Source organism: Bubalus kerabau, chromosome 18 (assembly GCF_029407905.1).
Source record: "Bubalus kerabau isolate K-KA32 ecotype Philippines breed swamp buffalo chromosome 18, PCC_UOA_SB_1v2, whole genome shotgun sequence".
In the NCBI taxonomy this organism is placed as follows: domain Eukaryota; kingdom Metazoa; phylum Chordata; class Mammalia; order Artiodactyla; family Bovidae; genus Bubalus; species Bubalus kerabau.
Window position 1 is genome coordinate 67,501,204 of NC_073641.1, and position 17,815 is coordinate 67,519,018.

Genomic DNA, 17,815 nt, shown 5'->3' on the forward strand with positions numbered 1-17,815 from the left:
CATGCTTACTGACATGAGATATCCAGCTTCCTCCCCCCAAGACTGATGTAGACTCTCTCATCAATGCTCTGTTCACATGTAACAGATTACATGGTATTTAGTAAGGATAATAAGAACAGAGGAGGGGAAAAAAAAAAAGCTTTTAACTGTATGTTAGCATGAAATAATAAAAATCTCTCCCTCTCTTTTTAAGTGACAGGTGATAGAACCTCAAAATAAAAAAATTATTTGTTAAAAAAAAAAAAAAAGAATTGAAAGGTGGAAAAGGAGACAAGGCATTTAAATATTCATCACCATTATAGATTATTACAGCCTCTCTGCAATAACAGGACTTAGCGGAATTGACATGTTCTGGCCACTTGAAGGTCTTGTGACGCTGGACAGGGAGAAGGAGTTATACTTGGCAGAGTAAAGTGCTTCCACTCCATACCAACAACATGGGTCAAAGACTTGAATTTTCTGAAGGTCCGTGGTCTTCTCTTTGTACACTCCTTAGTTGAGCTCATCTCCACCCAGGTTTATAAATTACCTATGTGTTGATCTTTCCAAATTATGACTTCATCCATCCTGACTCCACTCATGAACCATGGGCTCTCACACACCCTCCCTCCCTCTGTGAAGCCCCACCTCCTGGATGCTAATATTAACACACACACACACACACACACACACCTGTGATGTTCTGAGCTGAACCCTTCATCTTATGCTTCTCTCTGACTTGTTCCTTCCCCAGGAGTCTCCCACTGTGTAAACAGCTGTCCAATTTTTCCTTGTTGTCCCGGCCAACAACAACAAACAAACAAACAAAACCCTACAGAACTTAGGTTTCTCTTATTCTTTGTCTCCCATCCAATAGCAAGACTTCCCTCATCATTCTTCGTAACATGTCCCAGAACTGGACCACTTTTTACATCTCCGTGGCTGCTAGGGTACAAACCATCTCCTTATATGGTCTTCCTATTTCCACCTACCCCCTTCCAGAGCAGCAAGAACAACACTTCAAGCACAGCTACTGTACGTCCTCAGCTGATAATCTTCTAGGGCTTCCCAGTACACTCAGCATTCAGTCAACCCTGTGGGGGTGACATGATCTGCTGGTCTCACTTCTGCTGTGATGCCATTTCCACACTCCCTGGCTCACTCTGCTCCCAACCCCTGCCTCCTTGTTGGTCCCTGAACACATGTGTGACCTCCATCATCTAGAATGTTCTCCTGCCAGGTATCCACGCTTACCATTTCAATTCATTCAGACTTCTCTTCCACATCACTCAATCCATGATGCCTTCCCTGACAGCCCTCATCTGAAATACCACCTTCCCTCACTCTACAGGATCCTGTCTTAATTTTTCTTAAAGCTTATCACTAATGAATTATTAATATTTGTTTATTATGTTATTGCTGTGCTTCTTCATAGAATTCAAGCTGTATGAGGGAAAGGATTTTGGGGGTCACTGCTACTTCCATGGCATCTCTATAACCATGCCTGGTATACGGTAGCTTGATACAGAACTGTTGAGTGATTCCATAAATGATGGACTGAATGCATGCATGAATTTCTCAAGAATTTCTCTTTTTATTACAAATGCTCAGAGTATAGCTCGGATACAAAGTAAAAGTATACTCGCCGGTTTTGTGGAGTAAAGACACATTCAGCTTCCTTTTTATTGTTACTGCCCCTCAAATCTTACTGTATCAGTGACATACAGGCAGCCACACACTCCTGGAGTGAGCACTGATTTCCACAAAATCCACTTTTTCTTGATAATAGAATTTTCAGATGGGCGTCCTGTTACACGTACTAAAGGTGACACTTTCTAGCTTCCCTTGCAGCTGGGTTCACACATGTGACTAAGATCTGTCTTGGCTTATAGATCGAAGTGTCATGATGTATCTTCATAGCTCCTGGGAGGTATCTTCAGAGATGACGGTTTTAAATGCCTTTTGCCCTCTGCCTCTGGGTCTGCTCCTCCATCCTGTGCTCAGCACAGGATACTGCCATCTTAGACAGTGAAGATGAGGACCAAAGTCTAGGGAAAGCAGAGTCTGTGCTGGAGGGACCCAAGGTCCCTAAGGAATCTGAGAAACCTCTGGTCTTAGATTATGGGAAGGGAACTAAACTGTTTGGAGAAGGAAATGACAACCTACTCCAGTACTCTTGCTTGGAAAATTCCATGGACAGAGCAGCTTGGTGGGCTGCAGTCAATGGGGCTGCAAAGAGTTGGACATGATTGAACAAGTGAGCACACTAAACCATTAACTTCCATTCAAGCTAATAACTATGAGGCATGTCCACCCATTCAGAGGACCTGAATTCAGAGTCAAATATTGTTCACTTCAGTAAAAGCCACGTGGTTCATTTATCTTGGACAGTGAGAATGATCTTGCTTCATTTTTTTGTTTGTTCTCTTTTCTTTCTTTCTGTTCTCTCTTTTCCTTGCCTTCCCCCCTCCCCCCAAAACTCATATCCACTGCATCAAGATAATGCAAGAAGCAACTCACTTTCATGATATCTAGTGTGACTGATGTCTAAATGGGTAAAGAATCTACCTGCAATGCAGGAGACATGGGAGATGCAGGTTTGATCTCTAGGTCAGGAAGATGCCTTGGAGAAGGAAATGGCAAGCCACTCCAGTATTCTTGCCTGGAAATTCCCATGGACAGAGGATCCTGGTGGGCTATATGCTGCAGAGTCAGGCATGAATTAGGGACTGAACACAGTATTGGGGCTCACAACTTTGCCTGCCTACCAAAGCAAAACTGCTTTCACAATAGTCATTATCCATCATTTGTGTTTAGAAAAATTAAACTCTTTCCTATTTGTTTCCTTTATCAAGATAAAAACAAAATAAAAGTGACTCTTTTGAAATCATTATTAAATCATTAAAGAGCATTGATTACTGACATGAGTAATAGAATGCATATTAAAGAATATCAGTAGAAATAAGAGTTGTAAGATATTAAGATTGTAATTTGCTATTAATTTTCCTTAAGGAAAATGTCATTAGTCTTGATTTTGCTTGGGTTAATGAAACACATTGTATTTCACTGAACATTATTACAAAAAATCATTCTTATTTTAATAATTGCCATGACTGATTTAACATAATCTATTTAGTTTACAGACAATATGAATGAAACTACTAAAAAAGGCAAAAATTTCTGCTTGATCATTTCTGATCTTTTAAGGTAGCTCACATTTCTGATGGGCTTTCCAGGCGGTGCTAGTAGTAAAGAACCTGCTTGCCAGTACAGGAGACGTAAGAGATGCAGGTTTGATCTCTGGGTCAGGAAGATCCCCTGGAGGAGGGCATGGCAACACACTCCAGTATTCTTGCCTGGAGAATCCCACGGACAGAGGAGCCTGGAGGGCTACAGTCCATGAGGTTGCAAAGACTCAGACACGACTGAAGCGACTTACTACACAGGCACACCACATTTCTGATAAAGTTATAGTATAAGGCAGACAGAAATGAGAGAACAACTCCAAAAAGAGGAGCCAGCTAATAATTTAATTATATCTGCTTAAATCCCAAGACTAGAGCCAGATTGAAAAATTATGGGTCCAAAAGGGATGATGGAAGGCCCTCTTTCATGAAAATACTTCCCCTTACCAGTCCTTCCAAGATCACATCTCCCTCTGTTACCAGTTATTCATTCACTCAGTGTTTTATTCGTTTACTTACCTATTTCATCATATCTCTTCTGTTTTTCAAAAAACAGGCAGTTTACAAAAAGGAGAACAGACAAAATACAATAAAACTATAATCCAGTGTAATTGAAAACAAGTGAGGGCATGTCAGAAAAAGTGAAAAGCATATTATCCCAATACACATGCTTCAAAAAGTATAACAGACTTATCACGTTTAAATAGACACACTCAGAGCAAAGACAAGAATACCCTAGATACACAGAGGGTATTGAAAGCTGGTGCTGAGAGGTCTTGATGTTAAATGGCTTGGGAGGAACCAGGGGCAGACATGTGCCATGAAGTGAGTGTGAGATTTAATGTCAATGCAAGGTTGGTGATGCTTGCAGGATTTTCTTAATGGAAAATTAGAACTGAGCTCTTGAATCAAGTCAGAAGCATAAAGTGCTATCCTATCAGGAAACAGGAAACATAAAAACTATGTCCAACTAATTTTCAGGGACACTGACTATGTAGGGTCCCAAATGGAAAAAGAGTAACCTTGGAAAACTTGAGATCCCCAATTGTGATCCACGTTAAGGGGCTAATCAAATTCACATGACCTATTTAGTAAAAGAATCTAGACCTAAGGATTTCCAAAAAATAATGTGGCTTGAACTGGCAAACCCCAGACATACCTGGCAGAGATACACTGAAAACCTAAGACAGTGATGCCTTCACAACTCAGAAAACATGAGACCACCCTGGACCCAAACCCTTGCTTTGATGAACTCACAGCTGAAATTATAGATGACCCAAGAAGACACATGGCCATGAGAGGGACAACAGCAAGAGTAAATAACAGAATTCATGCATTTGTGAAGCATAAATACCAGAAGGAAACAAGTGATAATTTCATACAATATGTTTAAAATCTGAAAATAAGAGGAAAAAATATATGCATAGGCAAAATAGAGAATTATAAGAAAATCTCAGGTAAAATGTCACTCAGTCATGTCTGACTCTTTGTGATCCCATGGACTGTAGCCTTCCAGGCTCCTCTGTCCATGGGATTCTCCAGGCAAGAATACTGGAGTGGGTTGCCATTCCCTTCTCCAGGGGATCTTTCTGACCCAGGGATTGAACCCAGGTCTCCTGCATTGCAGGCAGATTCTTTACCATCTGAGATATCAGGAAGGGCAGGAGGAAAACGGGGTGACAGAGGATGAGATGGTTGGACAACATCACCAACTCGATGGACATGAGTTTGAGTAAACTCTGGGAGACAGTGAAGAACAGGGGAGCCTGGAGTACTGCAGTCTATGTGGGTCACAAAGAGTCAGACATATGTTAGTGACTGAACAACAGATAAAAAGTAGACTTCTTAAACATGAAAACATGATCATTGAGATTATAAACTCATTGTGGATGAAATATTCACCAGAATGCTTCACAAAGAAGTAAAGAAGTTGGAACTTTGAGGAAAAATTGCAGCACCTGGAGCACAGAATGAACAGTGCAACAAACAATAAGTTTCAGGAGGAAATAACAAATAAAGGACGAGAAGCCATATGCGAAGTAATACAGGCAGAGGGTTGGTAAGAACTAAGCAAAGACATGAATCCTCAGGTGGAAAAAAAAGATCACATCTGGTCACTTAGTGAATTAAGAACCAATGCATATCTAGAAACAATATAGTGAAAACCAAGCCTCCCTCCTCATCCCCCCAAAAACAAAGCTGAAAAGCATACAAAGAGGAAAGACCCATTACCTACAAAAGAATGCACTGGGGTTGACAGAAGACATTCCTTAGCAACAATAGAAGCTGAAATTCAATGCAATAGTATCAAAATACTAAAGGAAAATAAGAATTTTATACCCACACTATTGTTCAAGAGCAAATTAAAATAAAGCAGATAAAAGCATTTTAATAGAAACAAAAATAGGAGCTGCCACTACTCACAGATATTAAATAAAAGATAAATGATACACATTTATATGATACACATCAACAAGAAGGAAAATAAACTTGGAAGAAATAATTTTTACAAAGTACTGATGAGCAAATAAAGTGATAAAGAATGCAGGTAAGTCTAAATAAATATTGACTATAGTTACCATCTGGAACTAATATTCTAAGACATAATTACAGGAAGAGACAATGATTAACTTCATAATTTATTAAATTAAGAATGTGTTAAAATTTCAATGGCAGTTATTCAAAGAAAAATATATAGGATCCTCCTTCTTGCTCCTCTCTCTCTCCATATATATATATATATATATATATATATATATATATATTTCCCAAAAAAGAATATGAATAAAGCAAACTTGATCAATCCTTTAGCGGTTAAGAAGATGGGGGATGTGGGGTGTGGAGGAAATAAACCAAAGAAAAGCAGAGTAAATGAAACATAAAATAAGACAGTAGAATTGAGTCCACAGGCATCGATAAAAGAATCAAAATACAAATGGAATAAACACACATTAATATACAAAAGATGTCAGACTGAATGAATAGATAAAAAGACAAAATAACAATAACAACAGATACTGTTTGCAGGAAGCTTACCCAATGAATAAAAGTCCCCACGAGCACAGAAACATTATGTATAGTCAATATGAAACAGGCTCAACATTTCTGACATATGGATTGTGTGAAAACGCATATCTATTATGTTCAGTATTTTTCTGTATCTTTGAAGTATTTCACAGTAAGAATTTTTAAAAAGAAAAATTAGGACAGTAACATGAAAGAAAAATGAAGGAGAAAGACATAAGATACTAGGAGGCCAGGACTGAATGCAGGTATACAGTTTCCCTGTGAGAGGTGTCCACAGACCTCACTCTGAACTTTCTAACTGCCAACACAAAGAGGGAACTGTAACCCGCACCTATTTCACAATTTTCACGCTCAAAATCCAACTTGTTGCTCAAGAGAAACCCAATAATTTGTAATGATGCCCAAGGGAACAACCTTTGATGGGTTCTCATAAAAACAACACAACAGAAAAGAGACAAAAACTTAAATAAATAAAAGCAAAGACAGAAAAGACACCAACTTTTTTCTTTTTTTTTTAGGGGTAATTCCATGAAATGTTTTTCCTGGTTCCCAGAAGTCTTTTCATCTCTGTTTTGGCATCATCTTTTGTAACGCCTTAGTCACATTCTCCCCTCCCAACAATTGGGGATAAACGCTGTCTTAACTGTGATGTAGAAGATATAAAAACACTCATCCAATAGGAAGATGTAGCAAATGAATCCCTCTGCTTTAGAAATAAGGGCCTGTCCCCTTGGTGATACTTGTTTCAGCCACATCACTGTTTACATGCCCTGCAGTCCTGCTGCTCAATAAGCCTTGTCTGTGCAGGGGCAGCTGTTTCTCTCCTGCGCCATGTGGCAGAGCCTGGAAGTCAGAAGGAACTTACTTTGTTAACATGTTTTTTTCTAGTGGAAAACTGACAGGTTGACCTTGGCAGATTCCACTGAAGATTGTCTAAGTCTAAAGGAAGAATTCACTGGACAAATGCATTCAATGCTCATCGATGGGGGGAAGGGGATGATCAGGTTCAACACTTCTAAAAGGGGGCGAGTAGCTTTGGGACTATACACATATAAGTGATGCTTGCCGTGTATTGGCTCAGTGCCCGGAAGAGCATCCTTGGGGTACGGAGGCAAAGGCAGACCAATTCTTTCTAGTCTGCTCTGCATTTTTGTGGGACATACTGTGGCCCTGCTGCAGCGACTCAGGTTGCCCACAAATGCTGGCCGCACGCTGACGCCAAACGCCGTCAGCCAACGCACTCCAGGTAGACTGAAAAGGATAACTGCAGCCTTTACAAAAGAGGCAATGACGACAGGAAATTTTCCTAAATTTCTAATCCCCAATTATTAAAGATAGACAAGAGTTTTCCTTTCCTTTAGATTTCATGATGAGAAAGAATAGGTCAGTTGACATATTATGAAGAACTGTAATATTGCACTCATTAAGATTTCCTAGCAGCTCAGATGGTAGAGAATCTGCCTGCAGTGCAGGAGACCTGGGTTCGATCCCTGGGTTGGTAAGATCTGATGGTGAAGGAAATGGCTACCCACTCCAGTATTCTTGCCTGGAGAATCCCATGGACAGAGGGGCCTGGTGGGCTACAGTCTATGGGATCCCAAAGAGTTGGACACAACTGAGCGACTGACACTTTCACAAGATTCAAGGCAAAGTCTACGGAGGAATCCTAGAGTGACTGGATTTTTAGCAGTAGGTGGTCAAGTGTGAGCTCCGGTCACTCAGTTCTCCCATCTGTACCCAGGGGTCTCCTGGGAGGGGGGAGTTGGACGGTAACTCATAACAGTCAGAGATGACGGAGCCGGTGGGCTTCAGGGAGCAAAACATGAAATCAGAATGGACGGTGGGCAAACTGAGCCCAGGGGAGGCTCTGTCTTCAATACACAATAACGTTTGTTTATTAGAAACAATATCTAGTGATTCTGCTCTTTCTGGGTAAAGGTATTGGGTTACATTTCTTAGACATGGGTATCAGAATAATATGGAAATAAAGTGAAATGATTCTATTTATTAAAAAAAAAAAAATCCCTGTAAGGTGAATCTACATGGCCACTTTGAAAATTCAAAATTACTATAACTAAGACATGGGGCCCTTCACCTTCACAGATCCTGAATTAACCCCCCAGCCCGACACCGTCTCCGCATCCTGGCCCCCACCCTTCCCGGTACCCTTCTCCCCACCCTTCTTACATAAATGCTCAGTTGGGAAATGCGTATCCTCTTGTATATAGTATAACTGAGTCTAGATATACTCTGTATAGTATAACTTCAGTATAACAGTGTCATGGAAAGGCACTCCCAGTGAACGTCCCAAAGGTGAACCGCATGTACTTACTTGGGTAAGACCAGAACCTGCACGATAAAGATGCAGAAGAAGATCAGGCAAGCGCAAGTCACGTAATACTTGAAGGCCGGCAGCGCGGTGGCTCGGTACTAAGGGGAGAAAGGAAACCAGGAATGACGGTCCTCTGAGAGAAGTGCTGAGACAAGCCCCCAGAAGCCTAACTGCGCCCGGTTCAAGCATCACGCTTGCAGGCGGTGGCAGAAATGAGCTAAGGACAACAGCTGTTCATCCCTGACGACGTGCGCTTCCTCCCTCCAGACGAGCCGTAAGGGGGACTCTGGACCACGGTTTTAACCAGTAGACTGGTTCAGAAGCCCATTTAGAGGTAACTGAACCCTCCAGGAAGCAGACAGAGCGCCTGGCCAGAGAGACGAGCGACCAACCTTAAGGTACAAGGAGCAAGCAGGCATCCTGGTTCCCCTGAGGGTCTGAGTTCCACGGCTACTTGGGGAAAGCAAATGGCTTTTCATAGAGGAGTACTTGACTTTGAAGAGTATTGAGGAAATGCAGTTTGCTCGTTTTATTTATTCGTTTTACTATTTTATTATATTATTGAGAGGTGGTGAGTGAAGTTACAAGACCAGGCCAGCAGGCTCTACTCTCTATGAACATTCGTTGGCCTGTCTGGGCCCGGCTGTTGGATTCTTTCTACCCATGCTGCGGAATCGGCCAGTTCAAAGGCTTTCCACAATATCCAGGATCATTGACTGATCAGTGCAGCTACCCGCCTGGGGCTGCCCCTGGTGATTTATGCAGGAAAAGCCAGCCAGCGTTGTATTCATGATGACTATGATCTGTCACACGTCCCCTTTACTATGTGATGGTCTGCCGGGCACGTGCAGTGCTTTGAGTGGACTGAGTCATTTCATCCTCAACAAAAGCTGCCTGCAGCAGGAACTATTATGGTCCCGAGTTTTGGTTGAAAAAAACCTCGAACCAGGATGACTCATGAACATTCTCAGAAACACACACACACAGCAGGATTTCCATCCAGGTGGACTGGCTCCTGAACCTAGGCTTCCAAACTTACTGCCCCTCCAAAAGGGGTTCTATGATAAAATTTAAGGAGACCGAGTTTTTGTGGCAAGGCTACCGAAACCCCCTGAAACAATGCTGGCAGGTAGCGTTAGTGTGTCTGCACAAACTGCCGAGTTAATGGAAGTTAGGTATGTATTTTGGGGGTAAAGCCTCTGGGGTTTTGGTGCAGATATTGGATCTCTGCGTTGTCTGGATTCTCTTCATTGTCTTGCAGCCTTTTAACCCTCCTGCTGGCCTGCAGAGCAGGCTTGGGGCTGGAGGGCAAGAAGTAAGCTTGAATCTCAGTGCTGTCTAAAGTCGGTCTCAAAGGCAGCCTCTGAGAGTACGTACACCAGGGAAATGTCTGCACACGTTGCATGTTTCAATAAACATCACTTTATGTTTACTAGAATATTCCTTTGGTTGCTTTTGTGACTTCAGAGCCAGGGTAAGTTACAACGCTGATGAAGAAACTAACATAATTGCTGAAACGTGATTATATTTTATGCATTCAATTATGCCCTTATCTTCTTTCTCTGGGCCTGTGTAGAGACATGAGTTGGAATTTCCTTGTGGTATTAATAAAGGAAAAGGACTTCTATCAGGAAGGAACTAATTTAATGTTTAAATAATAAGTAGTCATTAGTCTCTAAGTTCTTCGATAACAATAATAATAATAAATTGTATCAAACATCAATTTGGTAAACTGTCTGTAGCCAAAGTTCCTGACTTAGAAGCAGAAAATTGATCTTCTCGACCACTAACTAGCATGAAAGAGTGCTTTGGCATCACTGTAAAATCCAACCTTGATGAGCTTTGGAAGGAATTAGGAATTTTGATATTTGTTATTTCCTTTCAATATCCAGAAAACAATGAACTAGATTTTCTCAACGAAGTTTTAATATCTGGGCTGTGACTGTGGCCATCAATATAGTAGCTTTTGTTCAAACTAAGACTGTAATTGCACAGCAAAGTGGTACAAATGACCTCGACCCTGCTCTTTTTCTAGATTAACATGAAACAAAAGGCAGATGAATCAGGCCAACCTACAACAGTTGTCCTTTCTGCGACAATAATTCATTTTAGCAAATCCCGGTTTAAGCTTGACATGTACAAATTATGTCTGTTTATATATTTGTGCCTGAAACAGCTCTACTTTAGGAGTCATAATGTGAAAGTAATTAAAATGCAGCAAAACTTAAAATTTTGGGGTGTCTAATTCTCCCAACCAGGGGTTCATTCTTCTCATACGCTTGTAAAAAGTTAAAATAATTTGTATAAGGACACTGTAAAATTGTCACAAGGGGTTTTGTTTTCTTTTAAAACATTTATGTCTAAGAAAATTTCCCACTGAGAAAGCAAGATACTGTTGTTTTTTTGGTCACACTGCATGGCATGTGGGATCTTAGTTTCCCCACCAGGGATCAAACCCACACCCCCGACACTGGAAGCATGGAGTCTTAATTACTGGACTGCCAGGGAAGTCCCAAGATAGCAAGATACTAACTCCTTCCCTTCCCGTCACCCTACATCTCCCAGATATCATTTACTAACAGGAATGTTGAGAGAGGCGACGAGCCAAAGACAGAAACTTGGTAACCAGAAGTGTGGTTAAACAGTATTCGCACAGAAGAACCACAGGAAAAGCTAGAAAGAAATCTGATATGGTTAAAGGCAGTTTAAATGTCACATTAAAAAAACATGAATATAATTTCATGATGGAGTTTTAAAAAGCTAATATTTTGGAAAAATGATTGATTTTGAAGAAAAAAAATTGCTTACTTCTTTTTCTAGTATTTTATTGTAGAAAAGCAATGAGATTCTCTGAATGTCTTCAGACTTGAGCCATTGCCTGGAAATAAAAAGGACAGACACATCATTAAAACCAAATCTCCAACCAAACACCTGGAACTTAAAAAAAAAAATGACTTGCATTCTTCTTTTTTCATATTGCCAAATAACTGGAATATGGAATCTAGGTTTGTTAACAAGATCTGCAAATGTAATATTCTTCTTCACACATTGCCTTCCTTTGAAAATTCTATATTGCAAATCAGCTGTCATACCAAATTGAAAATCAACTTATCCAACTTAAATAATTAGGGAGATAAGTCATTAAAAGGACCCAAGTACATCAATGAGTTTATTTGCTGATGTTTTAGTGAAATCACATGGTGAGTTTCATCTCCTAAAAGGGTTTGGTTCATAGAGAAGTATTATTTTTCCTCATTTTATAGAAAGCAATTGATCACAGAGCATCAGAAACATTTAGAGTAGCTTCCAGGTCTGGGAAAGAAGACTTCACTCCTTTCATGCTTACTAAAAATACTTTCATTGTCATATTTTTCATTTGTGGAAGGTAAAAAAAAAATTGTGCTTGAACAGTTTTCAAAAATGGGTAAAAATACTAACAGAAGAAGCAATCAGGTCAGATCACTAACACAGTACATTGATGTCAACATAAACACACACATACATAATACATATATATCTTTCAGATGTTCAAAAATAAAAGTTATATGTAAGTAAGCATTCTTACACATTGACTTACTATGAGAAATCTGTTTTGAGAAAGCAGTTGAGGTAGAGAAAGATCTTAAACACAAAACCCTTCACCAGAACATCGAGTATAATCCCTGGTTAAACAGCCACCCTGGGTGTATGATCCAGTGAGCTGAGCATATAATGCCTGGTGTAGTCACATATTTTGCAACAAAATAAACAAATACTTTATGAAATAGAGTTAAGTGAAACAGAGAGATACACATTGTTATAGTCATGAGTACAGAAATGTAAGAAAAATTGATATCAATGCATCAAGAAAAATACCTAGAAATAAATACTAACAAAATAAATTACCATCTAGGTTGTCATAACACTTTGGAAGCTTTACTTCTACCTGTACTTTCTGATTTTCCTTTAGAATAAAAACTTTTATAGTTATAATTACCTGAATTACATGCATCTATGCATGTAGTATATATATATAAATACCTACATATTTATGTATATGTCTGCAAGTACATATAATGATATAGCTATATCTATGTCTATATCTATACCTATGTATCTGTATAAAGGGAGATAGAGAGTATATATATATGCTTTTGGAGATAAAATTATATTTTTTGTATATAAAATGTTATACCTGTGCAAACAATGACCAATTCTCATGAATTCCTACATACAATAGTTACGTTTCTATGGATTTTGATTATCTGCAACATATTTGGAAGATAAAGATAAATGGGGAAGGTCTTCGAGGATCCAGGAAGAAAGATCAAGTGACTGTCATGCATTATTCTGTAATGACAGGGACAGCCACGTACTGATTTCAGAGTTAGGTTTCAATGTACACTGAGGTTTCACACGACACTTAACAAGCAAGCTAGCCCAGAAGCTCAGCCCACTTGAGCAGAAGCATCTCCAGGGCTCCCTGGAAGTCCACGTGCCCAGGCCCTCTGGACCGATCTGAAGATGCTCATGGCTCATGCACCAACACGCACTTGAGTTTCCCAGGAGCCTGGGCCACAGCAGTGTAGTTTCAGCTGAGGTCCGGAGTCAGTCATCTGCTCCAGAATGACTGCCATTAAAAGTGAGACTCTAAAAATACTTCTGGATTCAATGTTATAAGCTTTAGATACCAGGCAAATAAACTTTTTTTTAAGTATTTCTTATGATTGCACCAGTTTCAGAGATCTATTATTGCTCTCTCTTTTATGGGACTAGTTGGAGGGATCAAAAGTTGGTTAATATTAGAAGGAGCAGAAAATAAAATTTAAGATAGATTTTAACTGTCCTCATTTTTAGAACTCTGTATTCATTATGGATATCAAATTATGAATAATGTATGCCAAGAACTTATTAAAAACAGTTTTTTTTTCTTTACTGAGAATGAAAAATCCATTTGAAAAATGCTCCTGGATAATATAAGCTTGGAAATAAAATACGAACGAAATTTATAAGGTGGATCAAAACCAGCTCCTCATTAGTTACTGGGGCTCCGATATTTCTACATTTTAGTTACCTGTTTGTCTTGCAGGTGGACAAGAAGTACTCAAGATAAGATCTGGCTTTTCTTGTGTTCCAGCACCTACCATAAGTTCATAAGACTTGATCCCTGGATGGATGCTTGGGGAAATGACTGAATTCCAAATGCTGATTCTAGGAATTTGCCTATTGTCACTGTACAACTAATTAGCCCTAGGCCATTTTGCCACAATTGCTAAAATGCCTGATTTACAGCTTTGGATTCATTCCTCTAGAAGATGATAATATATCAATCCTAATAGATCCTTCAGTGAGCAGTCCTGTCTCCCATCCATCAAAACTGGAAGTTTACCAAACTAAGGCAAATACATAAAAGGCGGGCTAGTAACTCACAACAGTCTCCAGGAGCATTAAGTGTTGGTTCTTTGACTTCTTTAGATACAACAGCTTGTTTTCTGTGCTGTCTCTGCCAAACTTATCATGCAACTGAAGTCAGAGGCAAAGAAGGCTCAAGGTCCTCTCCTCCCCACCCTGAAAATGAACGGTTGTGTGATTGCTGATAAGTGTAAATTTCTGAAAGTGGGGAACACTTTTTTGCTGTTTGATAGTGAACGTAATTTAGACAGAACTGTGGTATTTGGCACAGAATTTGGTTTAGATGACTTGGGGAAATATAATCACTGGCCATGTGATGGGACATTTCAGTAGAGTCTGGCTATGTCTCACCACTGACACACGTTACACATATTGATGCAAAATAGCAGCGTCCCTCCGCTGTTCGTTCTACTCCCAGGGGACTCTGAGGACACTTAGAGCAGATTCTTTTTACATTAGATCTTGAATGCTTAGTTATCTATCTTGAGAAAGAAAGCATCATCCCTTTCTCTAAGATACATCCAAATACTATAACCATGCATTGGGTTGGCCAAAAAGTTCATTTGGGTTTTTTCGTAGCATCTCACAAAAAAATTGGATGAACTTTTTGGCCAACCCAATATCTGCACACATTTTTAAGAGCATCTAAGCATTTTTTGCATTTTTATTTTTCACAGTCCAGTCTTTAAAAATTTTGTTACAAATGTTTCACAAGGTCCATTTCAGTGTTCCTCTTTTATTTCCTTTTATTTATCGTTTACGGCAAAATTGTCTTATGCCAATTAGTCCTGAGGCTGAATCCCCTGCAGCAAATAAGTTTAGGGTGAGAATACAGGACCCATGACTGTCACCTGTCCCTTTCTTTTCTCCAGCAGGTCGGGTTGGGCCAAAGGCTTTTTCCATGAAGCCATAACTGATGGGCATATTCTTTCTTTTTTGTTCTCGCCATTAAGGAGGGTAAATCCTTCTCACAAGCCTCATGCCTCTGTGGGTTCTCTGAGGTGGCCTCTGTTCTGGTTATTGATTTTCTAGGAAATTCAGAAATTTAAAAATGTAATAGGTCAGGAAGCAACAGTTAGAACTGGACATGGAACAACCGACTGGTTCCAAATAGGAAAAGGAGTACGTCAAGGTTGCATATTGTCACCCTGCTTATTTAACTTCTATGCAGAGTATATCATGAGAAATGCTGGGCTGGAGGAAGCACAAGCTGGAATCAAGATTGCCGGGAGAAATATCAACAACCTCAGATATGCAGATGACACCACCCTTATGGCAGAAAGTGAAGAGGAATTCAAAAGCCTCTTGATGAAAGTGAAAGTGGAGAGTGAAAAAGTTGGCTTAAGGCTCAACATTCAGAAAACAAAGATCATGGCATCCGGTCCCATCACTTCATGGCAAATAGATGGGGAAACAGTGGAAACAGTGTCAGACTTTATTTTTCTGGGTTCCAAAATCACTGCAGATGGTGATTGCAGCCACGAAATTAAAAGACGCTTACTCCTTGGAAGGAAAGTTATGACCAACCTAGACAGCATATTGAAAAGCAGAGACATTACTTTGTCAGCAAAGGTCCATCTAGTCAAGGCTATGGTTTCTCCAGTGGTCATGTATGGATGTGAGAGTTGGACTATAAAGAAAACTGAGCACAGAAGAATTGATGCTTTTGAACTGTGGTGCTGGAGAAGACTCTTAAGAGTCCCTTGGACTGCAAGGAGATCCAACCAGTCCATCCTAAAGGAGATCAGTCCTGGGTGTTCATTGGAAGGACTGATGTTGAAGCTGAAACTCCAATATTTGGCCACCTGATGCGAAGAGCTGACTCATGTGAAAAGACCCTGATGCTGGGAAAGATTGAAGGCAGGAGGAAAAGGGAATGACAGAGGATGAGATGGTTGGATGGCATCACTGACTCAGTGGACATGGGTTTGGGTGGACTCTGGGAGTTGGTGATGGACAGGGAGGCCTGGCGTGTTGCAGTTCATGGGGTCACAAAGAGTCGGACATTGAGTGACTGAACTGAACTGAACTGAATCTGGATACTTGGAGTAGGAAAGAGTTGTGTGTGCTAATAAAGTCAAATATTTTGGGGAACTGGAACTGCAGGGAGAGAAGAGAATGGAGAACGTGTTGTTTTCAGTCTCCTGACACTGTTCCTGACCCAGCTGGTCTCTGGCATGAAGAAAGTCAATCCCCTCCTGGGCTACACAATAAATGAATCTCAATTAATTTATGCTAACTTGTTTTTGTGATAGGCTGAGGTTAACAAAGGAAATTCTAAAGAAGATTTTGACTTGAGCTGAGGGGCAAAGTACACCTACATCCACATGTGGAATTATTTTGAACAGGCTTCCCAGGTGGTCCAGTGGTAAAGAATCTGCCTTTCATTGCAGAACATGCATGAAACAGAGCCCAGGGTTTGATCCCTGGGTTAGGAATATCCTCTTGAGGAGGAAATGGCAGCCCAGTCCACTGTTCTTGCCTGGAGAATCCCATGGACAGAGGAGCCTGCTGGGCTACAGTCCATGTGGTCACAAAGAGTCAGACACGACTGAGCAGACACGCACATTAGCACACTGGATGCTGATCTAGAGAGGAGACCACTTTCCTCCTGTGAAGGACTGAATGTCTGTATCCCCCGCTTCATATGTTGAAGGCTTAACCCATGGTGTGTGTATCTGGAGATGTGCTTCTAAGGAAGTGATTAGAGCTGATTGAAGTCCTAAGGCTGGGGCCCTGGCCCAAGCAAATGAGTATCCTTATAACACCAGAGAGCTCACTCTCTCTTTCCCTGCACTGCCCTGAGGAAAGGCCACAGGGGTACACAGTAAGGGGGCTGCCCTGTGCAAGTCAAAGAGAGTTCACACCAGAAACCACGCTGGCATCCTGCACTCAGACTTCCAGCCTTCAGAATGGGGAAAAAATAAATTTGTATTGTTTAACTCTCAGCCCATGGTATTTTTGTCCAGCAGCGCCAGCCAAGAAACACACCTATCTACATTTACACGTTGATTCCGAAGGCCTCTGTGGCCTCAGCTATGCATTAATGCCCTGGGTGACCCGTGGCGTTTGGGAAGGTGGGTCCACGAACCGACAGCTGAAATAAGTGATTCTGGACAGGTGTTCTCTCACTGTGGATGCCCGATCCTTCCTCAGTCCTAACCCTAACCCTAACCTGGGCATGGACTCCACTCCATTCAGACACAGTTCAACTTGACTCTCGCGTCCTTCATGAACTCAACAGCTTCTTTCCTGTACCCCTGTTTTTCCCCTTTAAACTTTTCACATGACCTCTTTCTTACTCTTTTTTTTTTTAAACCAATTTGGAGGAACCTGACGTGGTAATTCCATGAATATTAACTATGCAGCACACCCTTTCATTGCCATGAATCTTACAAGAGTGCACACTACTCCAAGAGACAAATGCTGGTGTGGGGGTGCTGGCCTGGTGCTCCCCCACGCGGGGCCTCCTCTCTCCACTCTGCACCTCCCAGAGAAGTTTCTGGTATGACCCTATGCTGCAGACCTGTTGGACATGCTTCCTTCCCTCTGACCTTGCTGCCAACGAAAAACTGTCACTTGCCACCTGTTGCTACAAGGATTAGGTTACTGGCTACTGCAGTCAACACACCCTCAAAGAGGTTCAGGGCAGAGATCAGGAATGAGGCCCTCTGTGCTCTAAGAAAACTGCCAAAGCAGGTCTTCAGAGAGATATTCTCAGGAGGAGATTTTATGAGCTGTTTCTTGCATCTTTGCATATCTAGAAAAACACTAGAATTGCTAATGGGGACATCTGCTCCTCATGACTAACAGAACATTTTGCCAAACCATGTGTTGGATTGCAAGTATTCCTCTTTCACCAAAGTCACACATATACTGACCTCCCACCTGTCCTCTTCGA

At 40.8% G+C, this 17,815-nt stretch overlaps 1 protein-coding gene across 4 annotated transcripts in view; it reads right to left on the reverse strand.

Moving 5' to 3' along the window:
• The window catches only part of ADCY2 (adenylate cyclase 2), a 456,786-nt gene that overhangs the window by 101,073 nt on the left and 337,898 nt on the right, over positions 1-17,815 (reverse strand). For all 4 annotated transcript variants that reach the window (XM_055554954.1, XM_055554956.1, XM_055554955.1 and 1 more), the window contains 2 exons: positions 11,332-11,401; positions 8,524-8,621 (listed from right to left, as the gene is read on the reverse strand). In XM_055554954.1, the coding sequence (XP_055410929.1) occupies positions 8,524-8,621; positions 11,332-11,401 (168 nt within the window). The remainder of the gene's footprint in view (positions 1-8,523; positions 8,622-11,331; positions 11,402-17,815) is intronic.